Source organism: Bison bison, unplaced genomic scaffold (assembly GCF_000754665.1).
Source record: "Bison bison bison isolate TAMUID 2011002044 unplaced genomic scaffold, Bison_UMD1.0 scf7180017864132, whole genome shotgun sequence".
NCBI classification, from domain to species: domain Eukaryota; kingdom Metazoa; phylum Chordata; class Mammalia; order Artiodactyla; family Bovidae; genus Bison; species Bison bison.
In genome coordinates this window covers 552,335-577,186 of record NW_011494704.1, presented here as the reverse complement: position 1 = coordinate 577,186, position 24,852 = coordinate 552,335, and the positions used below count along the sequence as shown (strand labels likewise).

General features: G+C 37.1%; 1 protein-coding gene across 1 annotated transcript in view; it reads right to left on the bottom strand.

Moving 5' to 3' along the window:
- Positions 1 to 3,839: 3,839 nt before the first annotated feature.
- Positions 3,840 to 24,852, bottom strand: part of ENPP1 (ectonucleotide pyrophosphatase/phosphodiesterase 1) — a gene marked incomplete at its 5' end in the record, with an annotated part of 71,093 nt that continues 50,080 nt past the window's right edge. Inside the window, 14 exons of the mRNA XM_010839689.1 lie at positions 3,840 to 4,404; positions 6,617 to 6,779; positions 8,906 to 9,038; positions 9,941 to 10,021; positions 11,070 to 11,199; positions 13,422 to 13,573; positions 14,854 to 14,905; positions 15,697 to 15,866; positions 18,025 to 18,112; positions 19,045 to 19,114; positions 20,083 to 20,210; positions 20,983 to 21,014; positions 22,478 to 22,609; positions 23,807 to 23,915. Of these exons, the coding sequence (XP_010837991.1) occupies positions 4,234 to 4,404; positions 6,617 to 6,779; positions 8,906 to 9,038; positions 9,941 to 10,021; positions 11,070 to 11,199; positions 13,422 to 13,573; positions 14,854 to 14,905; positions 15,697 to 15,866; positions 18,025 to 18,112; positions 19,045 to 19,114; positions 20,083 to 20,210; positions 20,983 to 21,014; positions 22,478 to 22,609; positions 23,807 to 23,915 (1,611 nt within the window). The remainder of the gene's footprint in view (positions 4,405 to 6,616; positions 6,780 to 8,905; positions 9,039 to 9,940; positions 10,022 to 11,069; positions 11,200 to 13,421; positions 13,574 to 14,853; positions 14,906 to 15,696; positions 15,867 to 18,024; positions 18,113 to 19,044; positions 19,115 to 20,082; positions 20,211 to 20,982; positions 21,015 to 22,477; positions 22,610 to 23,806; positions 23,916 to 24,852) is intronic.

Below are 24,852 nucleotides of genomic sequence, written 5' to 3'. Positions count from 1 at the left end.
TTATTTGTAAATCCACATCTCTTAGCTTAGAGACACTAATTCTATAGAATTTTTTTCTATCTTACAATATTTAGACTGGCCAAAAATCAGGGAAAATGTCCTTGAACTATAGTCATAAAGAAATTTAACTTGGTGCTTATGAAAGCACCTACATACTAAATTCCTGTGCTAGGCTTCAGTAGGAAGTGTGATCACATTTAGTTTCAAAGTTCAACAGTTTCAATTATAGATAAACACGTACCCACAGATCCAGGCAGGACAGATTGCAGCTAGTGGCAGAAAATAGTCAAGAGGGGGTCAGAGCCTCCTGCAGGACTCGGTGGTTCAGCTCTCTCCCAGTCTGGTCTCTCTTATCTCCTTAAATAGGACCAATCAGGCCAACTGACCTATGGCTCTCCTTATCCCACTGGAACCTGAGCATTCACCTTATTCTCCCTAAGACTTGCCCTCTTTTCTCTGATTCCTGGAAATGTTTTTAGGTTTCACCTGACTTTTTGCTCTGCCATCACTAGACTAACCAAGTAGAAAATTTTGCATGAGAATTACTTACCTCATTTAAGAAGTACTGACTAGAGACAGGGCAGTAAAATTAGGGATAAATAAAAGTTTTGCTGTTCATTTGAAAGGAAAACATGGCCTTTATTGAGAAAAGTAAGATAAAAACATTTCCATACATGATCATGTGAAATAGCATTCAAAATGGAAATTAATCGTATGTTTTAAGTTGATTAAAGAGTAAAAGAAAGGGTCTCTTTCAAGACAAGAGGGGACAAAAAAAGAATGCTGTATAAGAGCAACTGAAAACTAAGTAGGAACAGATGTGCATGCCTTTCCCTTTAAAGAGTCAGCACAGAATTTATATTCTGACATTTCCTTTAAGAACAGGTCAACAAAAGAAAAATGAAATAGTTGCATATTGTAAACTGGTCACAGTGACACTTGTGGAAAATATCAGAAGTAACAGTAAATGGAAAAATGCCCAAAATGTATGAATCCAAGGGAGGCTAAAATGCCCTTTCCTCACCTATTCGCCTAAAGAGCTCAAATTCATCCTTCAAGTTCTAGCCCAATCATCACCACTTCTGGCAAGTCACCACTCTCACTGCCAAGCAGCACCCAGTGCCTCCTTCGTGCTCCCTGGCACTCCGCCCATGGCTCCATTATAACATTTGCCACACTTTTGGGATCATTTACACTTATTATGTCTCTTCCCTTTCTTCAAGACTAATAAGACTATGAGTGAGTGAGTGAGTGAAGTTGCTCAGTCATGTCTGACTCTTTGCGACCCCATGGACTGTAAACTACCAGTCTCCTCCCTCCATGGGATTCTCCAGGCAAGAGTACTGGAGTGGGTTACCATTTCCTTCTCCAGGGGATCTTCCTGACCCAGGGATCGAACCCGGGTCTCCCGCATTCCAGGCAGACGCTTTAACCTCTGAGCTACCAGGGAAGCCCCCAAAAGACTATAACTTATTTTTTTTCTGTTATTCCTGGTGTCTGGCAAAGGGGAAAAGCGTCTATCCACTTAATTAAGATCTGCTAAGATGTTCTATGTAGAGGCAACTGTGTCTGTATGTGAAGGACATATAAAAATCAGTAAGATACTTCTATAAAGAAGTAGATATCCTTCTGCAAAGTGCAGATAAAAAGCTTTGTTATTATATATAAAAGAAACATAGGAAGATTCTAAAAGGTGGAGAGGAGAAGGCAGACAGGCTAGGGACCTCAAGACCCAAGGAGCAACACTGCAATGAGTTTCCCTGGGTTTTCTTTTAGTTCATATACCCCAGACTTGTTGCTGAAAAAGTCAGAAACCTGGAAATTCCAACAAGTAAGGACAAAAAGAAGCCCCAAGAAAGGCCTGCTATCTTTCCAGCCAAAGGACCAGAAGAGGAGTGGCCTAGCAAGAAAGAAAACAGTAACCACTCCACTCCAACTAAACATCACCATGTCAGGAAAGACAGGGGCTTGCCAGGCTGTGAAGAGTTGCCCCAAGTTCTCTGCCAGAATAGCATCAGAGAAGGCTGAGTAGGAAACTGGTAATTTTATTCCCAATAGTGATTAAAACAAAACAAAACAAAACAAAAACACTTTCCTTGCCACCCCTGTCCATAGCATCAGTGAAGACGACATGGGAGCACCAATGAGGAACCCAGCACATCCAATGGCAACCCACTCCAGTGTTCTTGCCTGGAGAATCCCAGGGACGGGAGAAGGTGGGCTGTGGGCTGCTGTCTATGGGGTCGCACAGGGTTGGACATGACTGAAGTGACTTAGCAGCAGCAGCACATCCCAGGCAGGGAGGCAGCAATGGAGATAGAGTAGGATATTGAATTCCCACTCTGTCCAGCAACAAGGGTTTCTCCTCACTCCGAGTGTCAATAGAGGGTAAAAATTCCTGGACTCTAACACAACTGGCATTAATAGGATAGTGCCCCCCATTCTCCTGCTAAAGTCAGCTAAAGCAGAAAGGGTAGATGAGATCCACAGTCTCAAACATAACCCCTAAAATGTCCAGGTTTCAGCTGAAAATCATTTATTACAACAAGAACCAGAAAAATATTTTTGAATAAAAAAAGATAACAGATGCCAACATAAAGACAACACATGTAGGAATTATCTGACAAGGATTTTACAACATCCATCATAATGCTTCAATAAGCAATTATGAACATGTTTGAAACAAATGCAAAACTGGAAAGTCTCAGCAAAGAGATAAAAATTCTCAGCAAGGAAATAAAAGCTACAAAGAATCAAATGGAAATTTTAGAAACAAAAAATCCACAATACTGAAATATAAAAATCAATGAATGGGCTCAACAGCAAAATGAAATTAGAGGAAGGAATCTGTGAAATTGAAGACAGAGCAATAGAAATGAACAATAGAAACTACCCAATCTGAATAACAGAGAAAAAAGAGACTGGGGGAAAAGAATAAATTTATAGAACTTCAGGGACCTGTGGGACTAAAATAAAATCAATGAAACTTTCTAAATAAGTAAATAATTTTCAGATGCAAAGTGTATTATCTAAAGGTTTTGGGGCCCCTATGCTATTGAAGAACAAGTGGAATGTGAAGGACAAATACAGACCTTTGGTGTTATTAATAATATAACACTTAAATCAGACTCAAGTAGCCTAAAAAATGAATGTAGCTTTTGAACATTCACAGGTTGGTACTGAAGGGTGTATATATATATATATATATATAGTCTATGAAGTGAAGAAAATCAAGTTCATTTATCATGAGTATTAAGAAGATATAAAACGATGGTAATACATTCTCTTCAAATCAATGGAACTTCAAAATGAACATTTCAGAACAGTACAGCTCTGTTGCTAATAGAGTGATTTTTGTGTATAGAGGAAAACATTTCTATTACTTGGATGAAAAATGCTATCTTGCATGAGTTGACAAGCCCCATGAAGTTTAACTAAGACAAGACACACTTTTAACCGTATAAAATAACCATTATTGGAGTTATTTTCAACCTATATTATCAGTGATCAGATTGGGAATATTTTTATTTTTTGGTACAAATGTAGACTAAATTTTATAAAGGGTAGATACACTCAGTACAGATGGTCCCTCAAAGTTTAACCTGAAAGAATCATTAAATCGGAAGAAACCCAGTTACAATTTAAAAATAGTTAGCTTTTGAGGGGGTGTACAGAAGAGATAAAAATAGGGCTTCAAATATTTCTGCTCCCATTAACTTTTCTGATTAAAATGAAAATAAATGAATATCCAAGTTAAAAAGAATCCAGAATCACTTTTAAATTCCTGTGAATGAACTAATGAAACATGGTCTACTCCAATCCTATTCATTAGTCTGGTGTTTGTCAGCATCACAGAAATTTATTAATGATAATATGATTCAAACATCTGGTGTCCAGAGAATGTTCACAGCTCCTTCTGCCCTTAAGAGAAGTAGAAGAGCAGTTTTAGGTATGATCTGTCTTTATTCCCAAATCTGAACAATTCTTTTTTTTTTCTTTTTCTTTTTGAACAATTCTTACACATTCAAACATGTGTGAGACCCAGTAGGAACACCTTCCTACTGTTATGCGGAAGCCACAAGTTTCCCTGAGAAGGTCGTGTATCACAGAGGATTCCCAGTTCTAACTCTGGTCGACAGTCTCCAAACAATGCAACAGTGTAAATAGAGGATGTATAAAACAGAAGGCTCTTTCACAAAGATTTACTGCTGTGTTTTTGGAATAAAAAAATTTTCAGTCTTCTTGGTTAAAGGTTGGCAAATGTGTTTTCAACTTTAAAATGTCTGAAATTGGCTCTTTTCTTTCTTGATAGAAGCTGAGTCCGGTGATGTGTTCAACATCTGTGATCCGAGCTGTGTGTAGCTTCAACAGTTCTTCAACCCATAAGGATTCATGCTTCCCGTGCTATGAGGGTGGGAAAGGAAGAAAAGTCACTGGACAATAGTCAGTCCACCTTCCCCACACTCTCTGCATCTCCCTCATTGTAATCAGCCATGACACCCTGTCTCTTAAATGGCAGATGCCATGAGAATTGTTAGGCATAATCCCTGCTCTTGAGCAGTTCACCATCCAATACATACCATTCATGTTTGTTTAGTAGATGTATCAAATCTGAGGAAAGTATATGTGGAACAGATGTACCTACAGTGCCTTGGTGCAAGAAACACCAAAGTATGGGGTTAAAAATGTTGGAAAACAAAAGTAACATGCCATGGTAGAAAGAATATGGGAATTAGCAGAAAGGAACTTGGAATGATGCCAAAGAACTGATGCCTTCAAACGACAGTGCTGGAAAAGACTCCTGAGAGCCCCTCAGACAGCAAAATCAAACTAGTCAATCTTAAGGGAAATCAACCCTGAATACTGGCTGGAAGCACTGATGCTGAAGTTGAAACTCCAGTATTTTGGTCATCTGATGCAGACAGCAAACTCATTGGAAAAGTCCCTGATGCTGGGAAAGATTGAGGTCAGAAAAAGAAGAGAGCATCAGAGGATGAGATGGCCGGATGGCATCACTGATGCAGTGGACATGAACTTGGGTGAACTTTGGGAGATGGTGAGGGGCAGAGAGGCCTGGCATCCTGCAGTCCATGGAGCTGCAAAGAGTCAGAATGATTGGGTGACTGAACAACAACTTGGATTCAAGTTCTACTTCTACCATCATCCTACCAGGTAAACTGAGGCAAGTTATTTAGTATCTGAATACGAATTCTCTTACCTGCGCCCTCCTCACAGGGTTGCTCTAAAGATCAAACACAATGATGTGTGCAAATGAGCTATACAAATGCTAGTTCTTATCAGAATCAGTTATCTACACAGCTGCAATGAAGAAAGGGTTAGGGGAAGTGGAAAAATACACTTTCACTTCTGGTGAAGTAGTGAAGTTCTAGCTAATATGAGATCAAAAAAGAATTAAAGGCTTATGCTCTGGCGCATGGAGGCAGAGATGGAAATCATACATCCATATGTTGGTGTAAATTTTTCTGAAAATGGAGACTGGAGAAAGTCAGATGAAGAACATATCCACGGGCTGGTGTGCTATGATTATACTTTAAAGACATACTTCAATAAAGGTTCATGTGCCCTGATGATATTATTAGTTGCAAATAATAAATACAGACTTTTCACATAAAAGATCAATAATTTCCATTTTCCATTAGCTTCTAGCATCCACCACCCAGTACTACTGTTATACTCAGTCTCCTCCACTCCAGCAACCCTCTCTCTGGCTTGCAAGGAAAGAGCCTGACTCAGTAGACTACTTGGCCAGTAGATATTGGCCATCTGTTTCAGCATTTACATGAATAAATAAAAGACATCTGTTCTCTCAAGCCAAATCCAGCTAATCCTTAGTCACTATTTCAGACATGAAACAGAAGGGGTCAGTAAGTATATGTGCTATGTACTTAGTTGGTCAGTCATGTCCAACTCTTTGTGACCCCATGGACTGTAGCCCACCAGGCTCCTCTGTCCATGGGGATTATCTAGGCAAGAATACTGGAGTGGGTTGGCATGCCCTTCTCCAGGGGATCTTCTCAACCCAGGGATCGAACCCAGGTCTCTCTCATTGAAGGTGGATTTGTTACCATCTGAGCCACCAGGGAAGACCAAGTATATCTGATACACCTTCAAACAATTCACTTTCTGGTTCAAATCCAATATTCAGTGTCTTCTTGTTACACTGCCATTATAGAATTTGTTAAATGCTTATATTTAAGTTATCGGTATGATAGCTTTTGGAATGGTACAGATAGAAAAGTAACTTAACACCTAATTCAAGGCACTTAACATCATTTTGGTTAGTAAAATGTAAGTATAAATCTATTGCAGCCCTTTTTTTTTCCAGGGGAGGGCCCAGAATTTATACACAGATTAAGTGACTAAGCCATATGACGTCAACAAAGTTTTTACGTTTTGATCTTACTGTTAGTGCTTTTAACAGACAAGAGTAATCTTCTTTGAATAAACTAAGAAGATCAAGTTTAAAACCATTCTATAATCTCAAACATGTATCTTCTAGTTATCTCTTCTTTTCCCACAGTAATGTCAGATGTAAGACATGCACAAACATATTTATATATCAATGCTTAAAGATAAATTAACAAAGGCCACTTACCGCACAGCTTTCACTATTGTCAGTCCTGTGAGGCAAAATGAAAGCCATGGCATCTAAATTTTCACACTGTAAGGGAGTCTGGGATGTGTTTTTACAACTTGTTAGCACAAGGAAGAAGTGAGTTGGAATCAGAACTTCCAAATTACGGATGATTTTGCTGTTTCTGTAAAATATGGTAATATTCACTTTAAGAAAAAAATAACTATTCCCTTTAATGACTATTTCACTCAAGTATATTTTTAATACAATACATCTCCAAATAAAGTTCAGTCAAATAATTAAACATATTGTAAGAAGTTAGTCATCATAATACCTCACATTTTCTACCAGATGGAGAAGAAGAAGAATTAGAAGACATAGAAACACAATCCAAATAATGTTACTTTTTACAGAAATTTATTAAAACTTTGTATTTTTTTTTTTTTTTTGTAATTCCACCTTAATAAATTGGAATTGAGACACTAAGGGAAAAAATCGTCAATTTTGAATATGTACAACCAGGACTCTAAAGCATTACTGAGAATCTTTTAAATTCCAGGCAGTTATGAACAGAAAGTGAAAGAGAGAGAACTGGTTTGAGATTTTTTCATTTTGGCTCATTCAGAGAAGCTGTTGTTTTAACTGGATCTTCTTTCCTATTCTATAACTTTGTTTTTACTTTTTTTTTTTTTTAATTAAAGCATATTCTCAAAGATGTCCCAAGTAACACCTTTACCTCATCTTAATTCTATTTCCTTAGGCCTCAAGACTAGATTTGTTTGGGAAAAAAAAAGAAGATTCATTTGGTTTTTTAGTTATCTTTCAAAATTTAAGGTAGTGGTGGTATCATTAAAAAAAAAAAAAACCACCATCTTATGTGGAACCATGATACATAAAGCATATTAAAATGTGTTCCAGTTGAAGCTGTGAATGGAAAAGGTATAAGTTCTCTTCTTTACCCATTCTCCTGCTGCCACCTCTGAGGCATTTCCATAGGATCCTTATGCCTTAAAGAATATAATAAAAATATAATTTCACAAATGATGTGGTCACAGGTGTATATGTGTAAACAGTAATCTCTAAGTCAGCCTGAGGGAGTAGTTCTCAGACAGGGGCTGAATCCCAGTGGATGCTTCACTCCACTTTTCTCATAGACTGAAGAACCAAAATTGCTTCCAAAGATTTTGCAATTGTTTTAATAAAGATCAACCAATCTCTAAAATGTTCTTCCTTTTTCCTTTATGAAAGCACCACTGATGGTTTCTCAAGAAGGTCACTGTATCATTCAGAGACTGGAAGGGGGCAGGGAACAACCTTTAAAAACATAATATAGCCCAAGGACAGGACATAAATTGGTTAGAACAAACTAGGTCCAAGGTGGCAGACGATTCAAATTCCACTAGACCTTGGGGGCCAATATACACTTACAGTAACACATCAGCATCCTAAATGACACCCCCACAGGCACCATGACAGTTCCAAGGCTGACCATAAAGACCAGAGAGTGGGCAATGCCCAATTTCTGGAAATACCCTCCCCTTCCTCAAAAGAGCTGGAATACCCCTCCCACTCATTAGCCTGTGAAATCACCCACCCCTATAAAAACTGACACTCCATACCCTGGCGCCTCTTGCCTTCTGAGATGGCCCACATTCCATCTATGGAGTGTGTCTCTCCCGGAATAAACCCTCTTTCTCTTTACTATGTCTCGCTCTTGAAGTCTTTCCTGTATGGAGCCAGCAACCCACACTTGGTGGCCATCTCAGGGACTCAGAAGCGATCTGGGACATGGCCATCCTCGTCCACCTCACTTTCGCTCCTGCAACAAATTCCCCTTGCAGCAGAGTTGGATAAAACTGAAAGCTGTGACATTCAAGCTACGGAACGCTGAGGCACTATGGCTTTCTGTCTTCTGCTCCTTTGACGCAGGATGCCTCCAGCCACGCTGTATCATTCTTTGTCTCGAAAATGGCAGTTTGCTAGTTAAAACAGCATCTTCGCAATAGCCACAGAAAGAGATTTTAAACACTGTTGTTATCTTCTTAACAAAAGGCAGAGTCAGTATTTAATATGAGCTATAGAATTATTCATCTAAGCTGAGTGGGGGATAAACACTACTTTCATCTAAAAAAATATTTTACTGAACATCAAAATATCAAAATTAATCAGCTATTTCAAGGGGCTTCCTGCATAATCAGAAATGTCAGCTATACAAATACGAATAGTTAGATAGAAGAGGTTCTGCTGACTCAACTGGATGGTAGTTCCATTGGAGAGCTGTATTTAAGAGTAAATGAAATATGTTCTTACTGCTTCAGAGTCTCCAAGGAATCATAACGTCCGTCATAATCAGAATCAAACACAGGACCGCTAACAACATTGAGACCGTTTCTTTCTTCAGCATATCTCTGCAGTAAGGTGCCATGCAAGTAGTGCCATATAACTGAAACAAGAAGGAAGACGCCACAGTGTCAAAAGAACAAGATGACGTAAATCAACTACGAACCAAATTATGAATCAAAATTAGCATTTGTCATAATTAGGGATAAAGTGAAGTCTGGCCAAAAATCCATCGTTCAGCTTTTGCTCTTTGAAAGACTAACGAGCAAATGCTGAAGTCAATTCTACTTCAGGCATCCCTAAACATATGTATTATCAATGAAGCTGAGATCACATATTATCATTAAGCATAAAAAATATAAGAACACAAACAAGGCAAGCTATTCAAATTTATTGTTAACATCTGTATTTTTTTTGAAATATTCTAGAGCAATGGCACCCCACTCCAGTACTCTTGCCTGGAAAATCCCATGGATGGAGGAGCCTGGTAGGCTGCAGTTCACAGGGTCGCTAAGAGTCGGACACGACTGAGCGACTTCACTTTCACTTTTCCCTTTCATGCATTGAAGAAGGAAATGGCAACCCACTCCAGTGTTCTTGCCTGGAGAATCCCAGGGACGGGGGAGCCTGGTGGGCTGCCGTCTATGGGATCGCACAGAGTCGGACACGACTGAAGCGACTTAGCAGCAGCCGCAGCAGAGAATTTTTAACTATTCAAAAGCATTCTAGAGGTAAACTACAATAAAATTTTCCTTGTATGCTCTGTAAATTACTTAAAGTATAAGTGTGTATTTATTCTTAAAAAAGCCAATAGTTACAATAATTAATAATGATGTAAAATCTATTCATTTTAAATTAAAAACAATTATCAAGAACTTCCAAATAGTTAAATAAGGCAACAGACTGAAATTTAATATCTATTAGTAGATTACATTAGCTAGATAAGTTAGGAGTAACATTACATTCTTTTCCCACCAAAAGTGTTTGTAAGATTAAAAATTTTACCTTGAAAACTCTGGTACATGGGCACTATATTAGTTGTAAGTAATGCTTCAGAATATACTTGACTTGAACCTTTATGTAATTCTACAAAGAAAATAACAAGAACAACTATTTCATTCTTCACAAATCACAGTAAGAATTATACTTTCTCATGGGGGTATTTAAAAAATGGGCTATCATCTTAAACTCGTAACACTTTCCCAGGTACTAGATCAAGGCGGGTAATGCAATGTGATCAGGTCCCTTAAAAAAACATTGGATCTTTTCTTCTTCAAGATGAAGAAACAAAATCTTTAATACGAAGGGCCTAAATTAAACATATTCAAATTTTACCTCATTTGCCTTATTTTCAACTAAAGTACATTGTGTCAACAATCTTTCCCTGAACTCTTTCACAGAGAAAAGTAAAAATGAGAACATCTGGCTTCAGAACACCTACTAACCAGAAAAAACATCACAAGGGATGTCTTTCCTGAAATGTGCTGTACAAGGCTTCTTTGTATGGACTTCTGGCTTGGACCTATTTTTATAACGCAAAAGCCAAGTTCTGACTTCAGAAGCTTGCTCTGGGGACTGAACTGGATATTGAGCATATTGACTGGAGTCTTCTGACTTTTTTCCTTTTTAGGCTGGCCTCAAAATGTCTTCTCATTAACATACAGATCTGCCACTTGAAAAAATAGAATAAGATTTCAGAAAAAAAACAAAAAAAAGCCATTCCCCAGGGGCTCTGTATCAGTGCAAGAGCAAGCAAACTCAGGCTCTCCTTTTACCTCATTCTTTGACAAATCAGAGTTTTCTTTTTAAACAACAAAATGCTATCTCCTTCCTAAGAACCCTGATGCATCCTTTTGACCTGAGTTTCTCAAATTCTGTTTAAAAGAAATGCAGAAAAGTGAAGAATGTTCTATCTACTGTGGTTACCCTAAATCCATCACTCTCCAAACAAAAGTAAACAGGTTTCCAAAACTTAAGTTTTAGATACTTGAAAAATTTCCCTAATAGTTCCATTTTCCACTCACAGTTTTCATCAATAAATAAACAAGATGTACACGTCCCCATAAGAAAGGAAAGGAAATGGTAGAAAGAAAGAACATAAGGGAAAGGGAACATCAGCGAGGAAGAGACTTACGTGGTGGGGAGAGGAACCCATAGCTCAGTTTAGCGTTATTTTTATAAAATGAACATTTATGGACAGGACTAAGAGGGATTCGGAGATCCTGGTAAAGACAGTTGGAAAAGTCTTCTGTAGAGAAACTGTCCTGAAGAACAAAATGAAAAGGACAATCAGGGATGAGGCATATAGAACAGAACGCTAGAGCTTTACAAATAATTAAAGGTGAACCACGTCATAAAATCATGTGGGTCTGCTTGTCTGTTCATGCCCTGCACTTTTCACTTTTCTATTAGTGTATTCATCTTGTTTCTAACCAACGTGTAGAAACTCTTTATAATATTAAAGATATTAATCACTTGTCATATATGTGCAAATTTTTCCTACCATGTTGTGCTACCTTTGTTTATAATATTTTTGTCTATTCAGTTTCAAACTTTTGTGCAGTGAATTGCTGATTTTTAGAGATCAGACTTTTCCATATTACAATACAGCCAAAAATGGTGGGGGGCGGTGGGGGAAAGCCATGGAACAGCAATTCAATATGAAAACCTCATGAGTAGTGATGACTCAATTTTTGCAGCTTTCATTATATAAGAAAACTGAAAATTCAAACAGAGTCCTAGGACATTATAATTAAGGTATTAAACTATAATAAATAGGATGGGGACCTACAAAAAACTGGGTAAACTGCTGTATACTGAGTGGTCCAAAAAGTTTGTTTGGGTTTTTTGAAGATGTTATGGAAAAACACAAGTCAAGTTTTTGGCAAACTCAATATTACAAAGTCAATTAAAAAGTGTTTGAAATGTTTGAAGATGTTCTTCAAAAATTAAAAATCAAATTAAGGTAGAAACTTTATGTACATATGTGAATGTGTGTGTGTATTCTCTCTACATACAGATACAAAAATTACATATATATGAACAATCTTAGTGAGTAGTAACAATAACTCTGTTTTTAAAATCTAACTGCTATAGTCAACTAAGCTCTCTCAAATCCCCTTTCTATCCCTTAAGAGCATCCTATATCTTACCAGACATTTTCAATTTCTGAAAATCTGGTCAGTCTAGTTTAGACCCTGATGCTGGGAAAGAATGAGGGCAGGAGGGGAAGAGGGCAACAGAGGATGAGATGGTTGATGGCCATCACTTACTCAATGGACTTGAGTTTGAAGGAACTCCAAGAGATAGTGAAGGACAGGGAAGCCTGGTGTGCTGCAGTCCATGGGGTCACAAAGAGTCGGACACGACTTAGGGACTGAACAACAACTAGTTTAAAACTTTATTTCCAGGTAAGATCTAAATCTCATCTCCTGCCTCTAATCTCTTTCTCAAGCTCTATTTCTTTCCTCATTTATCTTGCTACCAAAGCATCCAGGGGGTGAGGGTGAAGGAGAATGGTGGTCTTATTCTGGAATATCTTCCCCTACTCCTTTCAAGGCTGAACTCCTCTAGTCTGGGTGGTGGACAGGACCCCAGGCCTCTCCCTGGTTTGGTCTGGGAGGTCTCCCTGTAGGTGGTATATGTACTGAGGTTACTGAGCTTCAATGTCCTCCTCCATCCCTGAGGGCCCAAGATTTGGGCAGCTGAGGGAAATCCTTGTACTTACACAGCTGTGTATTTAGAAATAATAACTGTAATTGATTGTGAAAGTGATTTCATGAAATTAGAAATTAGCATCATCAAATATTAAAACCAAGAAAAAAAAACCAAAGCATGCAAGAAACCTTCACTGCATACCTTCATTTCACAAAGGTTTGCTCTGAATGTCAAAGTCACATAGCTAGTCAGTGGCCAAGGTAGAACCGGGACCTGAATTTTCTGACTCTCGGCTCAGTGATCTAATTTGGGAGCTGGTTACAGAGCCGAGATGGACAGTGAGAAATGATGCTGACAAAGTTTTGCTTAGTAATAATATAAAATAGCCACGCAGAGGTAAAGAGATCTTAGTAATAATATAAAATAGCCACGCAGAGGTACAGAGATCTTAGTAATAATATGAAAGAGCCACGCAGAGGTACAGAGGTCTTAGTAATAATATAAAAGAGCCACGCAGAGGTACAGAGGTCTTAGTAATAATATAAAAGAGCCACGCAGAGGTACAGAGGTCTTAGCAATAATATAAAAGAGCCACGCAGAGGTACAGAGGTCTTAGCAATACTATAAAAGAGCCACGCAGAGGTACAGAGGTCTTAGCAATACTATAAAAGAGCCACGCAGAGGTACAGAGCTCTTAGCAATAATATAAAAGAGCCACGCAGAGGTACAGAGATCTTAGTAATAATATAAAAGAGCCACGCAGAGGTACAGAGATCTTAGTAATAATATAAAATAGCCATGCAGAGGTACAGAGATGACAAATACTTGCATTTCTGTCGATGGTGTAGGATGTCCAAAGGGGCATCAGGATGTCACGGCTGTAACCACTCACAAACTGGTGCTGGTAAAGCAGACAGACAGTGCTGTTCTGGAGAACTCTGGGTCTTCCATAGGGTAGAGCGCCACGCTTAATGGTCTTCTCTTGTGTCATAGGGGGGAAGTGAAACCACCGTTCAAACACACTTAGTGTGCTTTGTATGGTAAGATATAATGATACACCCTCATCTGATTCCTTTCTCTACTTAATCCTATTGAAAAATTATTTGTAACTGCAAAATAAAACTACTTACAAAGAACAGAACCATAAGTAATTTGAAAAGAACAAAAGGGGTTCACAAGAGTGTGTGCCTATGTAGATCCTGAACTATCAATGTGATATTAAGATATCACAAGAAGATACTACATGAGATTGCTAGGGATTTCAGTAATTAGGACTTATGTTACTAAAATTCTTTAATATTATCTTTATTAGCTATTTTCCAAGACATAATATCAAAAGAAAGTTTTCTGGATGATGTGTATACTCAGAAAGCAAAAATTTTAAACTGAAATTATGAGACTACCCCAAATGGAATAATAGCACATATACCATTTATTGCCCTTTTCTCAAGCATCAGATGCTTTATAGAATTCTCTGTATATATCATTGAATTTAATTCATATGGACCCCATAAATTGAGGCTATATACTTATTTTACAGATGAGAAAAGAGCAACTTATAGGGAACAAATAACTTTTTCCATGGACATACGGTTTCTAAGCTCATATTCAAACCCATATCTACTCAGTTCCAAAGGTTGTCATTTTTCACCATGACACTTTGCCACCTTGGGGTCATCTAAAATTTCTATAATCTGTGCATTTATAGAGATTTTATAGAGAGAAGTCCAAGTCAAGAGCACACAGAATTCACTTTTTTATTCCAGCAAGAAAAAAACTGTTAGCCAAGTAACTTAAGGATCTGAGACTGTGTCAAGGACCATCAAAGGGATACTAAATACCCACACTTCATCAGTTGTCTGCATATGCTTAATTTTCATTCAAGAGTTATGAAGAAGTGACTTTAGATAAATCAGTTTATACTACCTTATAATTAAGAACTAAGTGAAACAGAAATTTAGGTATTTTAAATGGAATCTGAGGATCTATTATTATAATATAAACCTATACATATCTTCAAAATCTCAAAATACTCCACTGAGTCCATAAAGAGTGATTCAGCTTCCAGTAACTACATTACGTACTGCTTCCACTGTAAACACCCCTTCCTTCCTTATGACTAACAGTTTGGATTGTCAAGCTAAAAAGTTCACCCAGTTCATCAGGTGGTCCTCCACCACTACCTTATTCTATTGGTTATTCTCAAACAATGACCCCAAACTAATTTTGAGCTTCACATTGTTGAGAAAAATCCTGCTTACCTTCTGCCATAGTCAGATTCAACTGTGTCTGAAAATCCACAATTGGCAAAATCTAAAAAATTAATGATACAATTTTTGAGGGTTGAAAAATGTGCCTTAATTTTGTAACAAATGACTTTCATAGCTTAAGTATTCCACCATAGAACAAAGATAAAATTATAACCATTCTGTACAAGTGAAATTATTTTTTTGAAGAAGAGGATAAAAACATAGGGATAGTAGTTGCAAAAAGACAAAATTATTAGCACAGCAGAACACAAGTCATTTAAAAATAAGAATATAACTACTGTTTATAATTCTTATCTCTACTCTTATGGTCTTTTACAAGCATAAATTAAGCCTAAAACAAAACAGAGCATAAGATGAGCTACTCAAATGTCTGCTTTTATGGACATGATCAATTTTGTTTATAATTTGTCATATATTTTCATCTCCTTACAACAATTACATATTAGGAATAAAAATGAAGTGTAATAAATTCATTTCATCCCTCAAAATATTTTCCTCCTAAATTTAAAACAGGTTGGATGTATTTTAGAGAGGAAATACTGAGATTGGTTCATAAAAGACTTCACTGCTAGGAGGGCAGCCTGGATTCTGGGATTCAGTATATTTCAGAATTCAGCTAGAATTCTTGCAGCCTGCAGCCAAATCAAGTCTCAATACAAGGGGATTAAAAATACAGCGAGTGTAAAAACTAAGAGGGGGGAAAATAAAAAATAAAAAGGTTGGCATATGTCACTAGAGTTGAAAATACGTACATTTGCTCCCACTCACAAATACGCTATGCAGAAGGTGCTATAAAATCATAGCCACTCGGCTAAATATTTTCAGAATACTTACTGAGGGATCACACGAGCAGTCAAGGCTCTCCCTGGGGGCTCTTGTGAAGGGGCACTGGACCAGGGGCCGGACTTCTTTGGGATGCTTTGGAGTGTAAACAGGATTGCTTAGAAGATGATTAAGGCTTCCATGAGTCCCATTATTAGGAGCTGGTGTCAAATTCAGTAAATCTGCATAATTCCAAGAATGGTAAATAAAGATTTACTTAAGAAATTTCAAAACTAAATAGTAGTTTTGCACTATGAATTTTATTTTTTAAATCCAAATCTATATGAGTCCTTAACTCTTTACCTAAAATAAAACTAAAAATCTCTCTTTCTCAGGTTGTAGAATATTTATGATCAGGCTATTCTTGATGGAAATATTGATATGCACACTGTACTTCTCTATAAAAATCTCTAAATTTTAATGTAAACAGTAACTATAGTTATCCCCTATTCAATGCTTATTATATGCCAATCGTGCTAAATATATTTGTTGTCAATATTTGGTAGATGAATACAGAGAGACATCATTTCATCATTATTCAGTCATTAAGTCATGTCTGACTCTTCGCAACCCCATGGACTGCAGTACGCCAGGCTTCCCTATCCTTCACTATCTCCCAGAGTTTGCTCAAATTCATGTCCATTGAGTCGATGATGCCATCCAACCATTTCATCCTGTCATCCCTTCTCCTTTTGCCCTCAATCTTTCCCAGCATTAGGGTCTTGTCCAATGAGTTGGCTCTTTGCATCAGGTGGCCAAAATATTGGAGCTTTAGCATCAGTCCTTCCAGTGAGTATTCAGGGTTGATTTCCTTTATGATTGACTAGTTTGATCTGCTTGCTGCCCAAGGGACTCTCAAGAGTCTTCTCCAACACCACAGTTCCAAAGCTTTAGCACTCAACCTTCTTTATGGTCCAACTCTCATATCTGTACATGACTACTGGAAAAACCATAGCTTTGACTTGATGGAACTTTGTTGGCAAAGTGATGTCTCTACTTTTGAATACGCTGTTTAGATTTGCCATAGCTTTTCTTCCAAGGAGCAAGCATTTCATTGTACTTCATTTTATTACACTCCAGAGATTTTTTTTACAGTTGAAGGTCTATGATAGTCCCACATTGTGAGATGATGCTTAGCATGTTTTAGCAATAAAGTACTTTTTAATTAAAGTATGTATATTTTTCTAAACATAAGCTACTGCACACTTAATGGACTACAGTATAGTGTAAAAATAGCTTTTATATGCACTGAAAATCAAAAAAATTCATGTACTTGCTTTATTAGAGTATTCACTTTATTGCAATGGTCTAGAACTGAATTTCAATTTCTCCAAGGTGGGCTTCCCAGTTGGCACTAGTGGTAAAGAAGCTACCTGCCAATGCAGGAGAATTAGGAGATGTGGGTTCAATCCCTGGGTCAGGAAGATGCCCTGGAGGAGGAAATGGCAACCCACTCCAGTATTCTTGCCTGGAGAATCCCATGGACAGAGGGGCCTGTTGGGCTACAGTCCACAGTGTCGCAAAGAGTTGGACTTGACTGAAGCGACTTAGTACATATGCACGACTGGAATCAGCATGCTTACTTAGCTCAAGGTCTCAAGTTACTAATATAGTAGACCTGGATTCAAAATCAGCTCAGTCCAAGTCTAAGACTCATGCTGTTAATAATAATAATAGCAAACACTTACACAGTAAAGCACTTATTATATGCCAGGCACTGTTTAGACGCTTTAGGATATATTAACTCATTTAAGTATTCAGTCTCCCACTAAAAGAATTATGTCAATACTTAGGACACATTTAAGGTTTTATAAATTCTAGTACTGTTATCAGAAAAAGGAAGCAATATTTAAAATGCAATATTCAACCATAAAAGCTCTAATTTAGAAGGTATGGAGTAAACTAAGAATATAGCCAATGCGTTCTCCTCCATTTCTGCAACCTTGACATTGCCGTCCATTCAACTATTACTGCTACTAGAGGATCCACCTGTTTTTTCTGCCTTTCACAACCTCCAAACTCTTTTCTCTGGCTTCCACCCTGATCTGGTTCAACTGTCATCTCATTAAGTCTAGGGCCTAGCAAAGTATCAGGCACTTACAATTCATAGACCATCTGCTCTGACTGTTATATTTTGCCACTGTGCAGCCTAGTGGAAACATCAGATAGCTATGTTTTGCATATGTTTTCAATGACTCTGGGTCAGGAAGAAGAAAGGTGGAAATATGAGGATCTTTCCTTATCATCATTTCCTGAAAGGTGCCCAATATGTGACCTACTTTTGATAATCTATTCCAGGTCTGTGTTCAGAATGGAGAAGAGCTACCTGTTCACACTTACCACACATTAAGTTATAGACTTCAATATTTTCAAAGGAGTCAACTTCAGTGCTGTGCTTGAATCCAGGTCCATAGCCAATAAAGAGGGCCTACGTTGGCCAGAAAAGAAACTGGTCACTAAAGTTGGTCACTAAAAAGGTATTTTTTTGCCCATTGTACATATGCAAACTGGTTATATTAAGATAAGTGGAAAAATACTGTGCCCAGTGGCCCTTCTAGGATATTATTTTAATCCCTGTTGCACATTTAATCTAAAGACATCTAAGATATCCTTCTTAACTTTATTACAATTCTGAACCTGACAATCAGAACAAAATGATGATGAAATTTTTTTTAAACTGTGAAATGGGATCTAAATCTTACTCTGCCCACCATACACCATGCTGTAGGGATAATGATATGAGTGTATTTTGAAATTTTTACAGTGCTAGGCAAATGGAAGGGATTATCTTTATTTAGAACATAAGTATGTTATCTTTCCACCTATTAATTACTGCCTTTTGTTTACTGTGAATCAACATTCTCAATGAAGTACAAATAGATGAAAAAATAATTATTAGAAATATAGTATGAAATGTGGGCTTCCCTGGTGGCTCAGTGGGAAAGAATCTGCCTGCCAATGTAGCAGACACAGGTTTGATCCCTGGGTTGGGAAGATCTCCTAGAGGAGGAAATGGCAGCCCATTCCAGAGTTCTTGCCTAGAAAATCCCATGGAAAGAGGAGCCTAGTGGGCTACAGTCCATAGGGTCATAAAGAGTTGGACACAACTGAGTGTGTGTGTGCGCGCGTGCACAGACACACACACACACACACACAAAGTGTAAGTCACACATTCAGGAAATGTAACTTTTTAAAATTCTATTAATGTTCAAAGTAAAACAGCTATATGAAAGTATGTGCCTCATTAATTCTCTTTAAAGACTCATAAGAACAGTCTACATCTTTAAGTCTAAAACTTTATATATCAGTTTTTTCTTTAGATATAAACTATAATTTTCAAAGTAGAATAGGTTTACTCACTTGCATATTCAAAAATGTATTATCAGAGCCATGGAATCCACCTCCACAATATTTCCTTTCTGAAGGATTCCTAATTGTCACATAATACGAATTAATAATGCAAAGTCCACTCATAAAGCAAAATCGACACCCATGACATTATTTCCATTAATAAAGAGCAACTGTTTTTTGATAGTTAACAATTTATTTGTAAAAAGTATACCATTTAGCCTAAAGAAATGCTTGGAACATAGTAGATGTTCACTAAATATTAGTTCTCTCATGAGGATAAGGACCTTCTCTTCTTTCATATTCTTTTTCTAAACACTGAAAGCACAGTTCTCTAATAAGGGAGAGACCTTGTAATTCTGTTGACTGAATTCTGGTTTACTGTTTAGGTTTTGCTGGACAGAGGTATGTATTTATCATCTCTGGCTTCCTGGCTTCCAGGAGTTAATGATCAAGTTTGAGACATTAACAATATGCACAATCCAAATAATTTGCTGAACATACCAATAAACTGAGGTTTATTGATGGATTTAGTATAACAAGAATGAAAAAAACAGCTCTGTCTAATGAAGATGGTAATTGCTCATTATTATAACATAAAGAGCTTTTGCCAATCATTTGTTAGACTTTGAAGCTATTATTAGGCATAACCATAACATGTAGAAAAGACACAAGGCAAGTGGAACATAAGAAATAATCAAGATGGATGTGAGGGGACAGAGCAGTGGTTGTTAGCTGGAGGTGGCCCCCTCTCACCAGGGAATTGCAGCAATGCCTGCAGATATTTTTTGTTGTCACAACTATAGACAGTACTTTTTCATCTAGTCAGTAGAAGCCAGGGATGTTTTCAAATACCCCAAAACACACAGGACAGCTCCCCACCACAAAGAATTATCTGATCCCAAATGTCAATAGTCCAAGGCTGAGAGAAACTGGGACAAAGAGAATCATACTTGAAGTCTTCATATTATAACACCATTGGAAAGGACCCAATGGTCCTTTCAAGGACCTTGAATGACTAGGTTTACCTGGGAGACTGTCAGAACTTACAATGCAAGTTGCCACTGAGGATCCAAATAGAACGTCAAGTGCTCAATTCTGTCATTTTTGGCAAAATGCAAACGCTTGGGTAAGAAATGTTTCAGGTAAGGTTTGAAGTGCTGGTTTGGTTCCTGGCACTGAAATTGTAAGAGACAAAGAAAAACCATTTCCACATTTTCTAAGTGTAAACTGCTCTTGAAATTGCTTCCTAAGTCCATATGAATTTTTTTCTCCCGAATGTTTAATCAGTATGCCCAATAAGTCATAGATGCAAAAATAACTGAGTTTTCACTACTTACATAATGTATAATTTGCATATTCTCAACTATTGTATTTTCTTATTTTATAAGAAATCATAATTATTGCATAAGAGTCCTAGTCCTCAATTTAGTCCTTAGATTGAGTCACTAGTTTATATCTGTGCTACTACTGATAATCTATTTTCAAATACTCTTATAATAATTTTAAGAACTTTCTTTAAAATTGTAAGAATTTTCATCAAGTAAAAAAATGGAATATAGGTAAATCAGCACTAGGACAAAAGTTTAAGAAATCAACCTAAGAAAAACTGGTAGGAAATATATTATAATGCTAAGTGTTTGTGGTAGTATGGCTACAGGCTTTCCCTTCCTATTGTTTTCAATTATTTCTTGTACTGTCATATAAATTTAATAATGTCAATAAATAAATTTTTAAAATTTTAAAAACCTACATTATTGAGATACGTCCTTAAAGACCTTTAAAAACTACAGGGCATTTAAATGTTGGCCCAGATATCCCCCCCCCAAAAAAGAAAATAGATTAGGTTAAAATCCTATAATCTCCCAATCAAATACTAAAACTTTCTTCTAAATATATTTTATACAAAACTAGCAACAAAACAGTAATAGGGAAAAAAAAGATACTCACAGAAAGATTTTTGGCAATGCCTTCATAATCAACTGAAGAGAGGTAAAGATAAGAATAGTTGAATGGTATGCTACCATTAAAAACAATACAAAAATATAGCACATCAGACACAAATCCATTTAAAACAATCACATACTACTTTAATAGTTTTTCTTAAGTACTAATTAAAACTTGTTATTATACAAGTTAGAGTCTATGCTTTGGGTTACTATGTCAATATATGTGTATAACAATTTTCCTGGAGGGAAATCTACTTCTCCTCACAAATACTCAACCATATCTACTGAAACATGTAGCACTGCATATACCCAAACCTAATCCAACAGTGATGACTGTCAGAAAAATCTCTTTTCTCTTTCCATTTCAAAGGTAATTATAACAGAATGATAAAACTGCTCTTAGTATTTTAGAATTACCAAGGATGGTAATCGAAAAGAAGGGTATAACAATCAATTCTTAACCAGGCTTGATTTTCAAAAGAATGAATATTTAAAATTTCCTGGCAGGTTGGGTATGACATGTGGTCAAGAGAGAATGTGAAATTTCTTCTTCTCTGCTCACAAAACACATTCTCATTGTTTTTTGGAATAGTTTAAGAAAGTCATTTCTGAGAACAGAAATTAGTTGCTTATAGAATTAATCATCTCAGCCAGCATTCCTCCTCATAATGGAATATTATCCTATAACACCTGTAAGTTAGTTTAATGAAATGATATTAATTAAAGTTGAATAAATGTAGCTGAAATTTTGAGTTTTTTTCCTTATAAGTAATCTTGAATCCAACAAAAGCAAAATATGAAAGTGAAAGTGTTACTCGCTCAGTTGTGTCTCTGAGACTCTTTGCGATGCCATAGACTGTAGCCCGCCAGGCTCCTCTGTCCATGGAATTCTCCAGGCAAGAATACTGGAATGGGTTGCCATTCCCTTCTCCAGGAGATCCTCCCAACCCAGGAATCGAACCTAGGTCCCCTGCATTGCAGGCAGATGCTTTACCATCTGAGCCACCAGGGAAGCCCAAGAAAAATACACATAACATAAAACTGTACCAAGCTCATCAAATAATATTCTTAGTCATGAATAACAGGTAAGTGGTTAGACTTATGTCCTCATATCCAGTCCCATAAAATCCCTTTGGGTGCAGAAGGCCAGTCCTGGATATTTAATCATGAAAAAGAAATTAATTGATCACCTTTAATTTAAAGATATGATTCAGAGGAATGTATTGTAAATATAGAGCTTCCCCAGGTACTGCAGGGGTAAAGAATTCACCTGCTAATGCAGGAGATGCAAGAGATGCAGGTTCAATCCCTGGGAAGAAGATCCCCTACAGTAGGAAATGGCAACCCACTCCAGTATTCCTTCCTGAAGAATCCTATGGACAGAGGAGCCTGGCAGGCTACAGTCTATGGGGTTACAAAGAATCAGACACAACTGAGCACGTACACACTAGTTGTAAATATAATCATATTCAAAATTAGCACAGAGATATACTTACATGAATAGTATTTATCTGGAACATCAGAGGGTCTCAGTCGAGCTGCGGGTCCATATACAACTTTATAATCTTTAGTATCTCCCAAGTATTTATTCAGATACACATATTTCTTACAACTGCCTTGTTCCATGCCTAGGAGAAAAAAAAAAGTCCCCAAACATGTCGCAACCTTAATAAAAAACCTTTAACATGTAGGACAGAATTTCTTTCACTTTCAGAATTAAAATCAATAAACATGAGGTCAGCACTCATGATGGGCTTCCTAGGTGGTGCTAGTGGTAAAGAACCTGCCTGTCAGTGCAGAATACTTAAAAGATGTGGGTTCGATCCCTGGGTCAGGAAGATTCCCTGGAGGAGGGCATGGCAACTCGCTCTAGTATTCCTGCTTGGAGAAACCCATGGACAGAGGAGCCTGGTGGGCTACCAGTCCATGGGGTCACAAAGAGTAGAACATGACTGAAGTGACTTAGCACACATGCAGGCAGCATTTATGATAGTTGAACATCTAACAGGTAAGACACAGAGTTTCACATATATCTACCACTTCGCTTAAAAAAAATATTTTCCCTTCTCTCCATCTAAAATTAGTTCAGTGTTTCTTATTTATGTATTACAATATTTTTATGTGAATGAGGAAGAATATCACAGTTTTAGCCTGAGGATGAAAGCACAGTTATTTTCTCAGAATCAACTAGTATATTAACCAGGAGTATAAAACACTCATCTCATTTTCAGACTGGAGGCTTCTTTAGAATACATCTTCTTAGGACTGTTTCTAGAAATAGTTTTCAATAATTATTTCTGAAGCAAACAATAATAACAACAAGAGCAAACAAAAAGAAGCTTTTTCTGATTTTCCTGTATACACATGGCTTTTACAGTCCCAAGTCTGCATACAAACATGTTTTAAAGGTCACAGTAAATAAGAGTTAGATCAAAATACTGCCAAAATTAATACATACTCCCTTTAAAAGTCAGATTTATCATTCTAGAGAAAATAGAAGAAGCACATAATAATCTGTTCAAAGTATGCCTAAAATGTTTAGAGTAGATTTACCAAAATTTAATATTGAAAAAATAACTCTCCAAGTTTCTAATGTAAGTCTTCCCCAAATCAGGAGATAAGTGCGTTGTGGTTAATAAGCTCATAGGTGTCTGTGAGTTCTGTGTTTTATTTGTATGTTATATTTAATGTAATGTTTTCTAAAGATTCTCCACAAGGAATAATTAGCTATAAAAGTCAGAGGAAATAATAAAACATTAATCAATCAAGTAAACTTTTGGAAGCTCCATTTAACCTGAAAGATAAAGGATATAAACCCAGGTTACCATGATCTGAAATAAGGATGAGGTTCAAGCATCTATGCAAGTTCAGCTCCTTCAGACCATCCATCAGCATGCCAACCATGTTGTCAACCCTCTGCAAAGCTCTGATGACCTAAGAAAGGGAAACAATCTCATGTCATGCAGTTAAAAGTATTCATGGAATGCTTCTTAGAGTTCTGTGTACTTAATTTTTTAAAACTAGAACTTCTAAGAATAAAACCCATTATTTCCAAACAAACTGCATTATTTTGCATACGAATGTCACAAGGACACAGAATGGCATATGGTTTTGGCAAACTGCCTTTGGTATTTCTCTCCTCCTCTCTCCCAGCAAAATCACCTGAGGGAAATTCTTGTGCAGCTTTGCCTATAGCAAACCAGTCTAATCTTTACTTATAGTCTGTATATTTTACTCTATTACGAAACACGCTCTTTCAACATGATCTCACATTGACTGAAAGATATCCAAGTAACATGGACTGGAATTTTTAAGAATTAAGATAAAGTAAGTTTTGATGAGCCAATAATACTAGCGTTTAACCAAGTTTATAAATTAATGAATATGATTTGAAAAGTAATGGACTGAACCCTGAATGAAGATAAATCAGAAAAGCAGTTATGTTGGGAAATCTTTCAATTCAGTTCAGTTCATTCGCTCAGTCGTGTCCAACTCCCTGTGACCCCATGAACCGCAGGATGCCAGGCCTCCCTGTCCATCATCAACTCCCACAGTTCATCCAAACTTATGTCCATTGAGTCAGTGATGCCATCCAACCATCTCAGCCTCTGTCATCCCCTTCTCCTCCTGCCCTCAATCTTTCCCAGCATCAGGGTCTTTTCAAATGAGTCAGCTCTTTGCATCAGGTGACCAAAATATTAGAGTTTCAGCTTCAACATCAGTCCTTCCAATGAACACCCAGGACTGATCTCCTTTAGGATGGACTGGTTGGATCTCCTTGCAGTCCAAGGGACTCTCAAGAGTCTTCTCCAACAACACAGTTCAAAAGCATCAATTCTTCTGCACTCAGCTTTCTTTATTGTCCAACTCT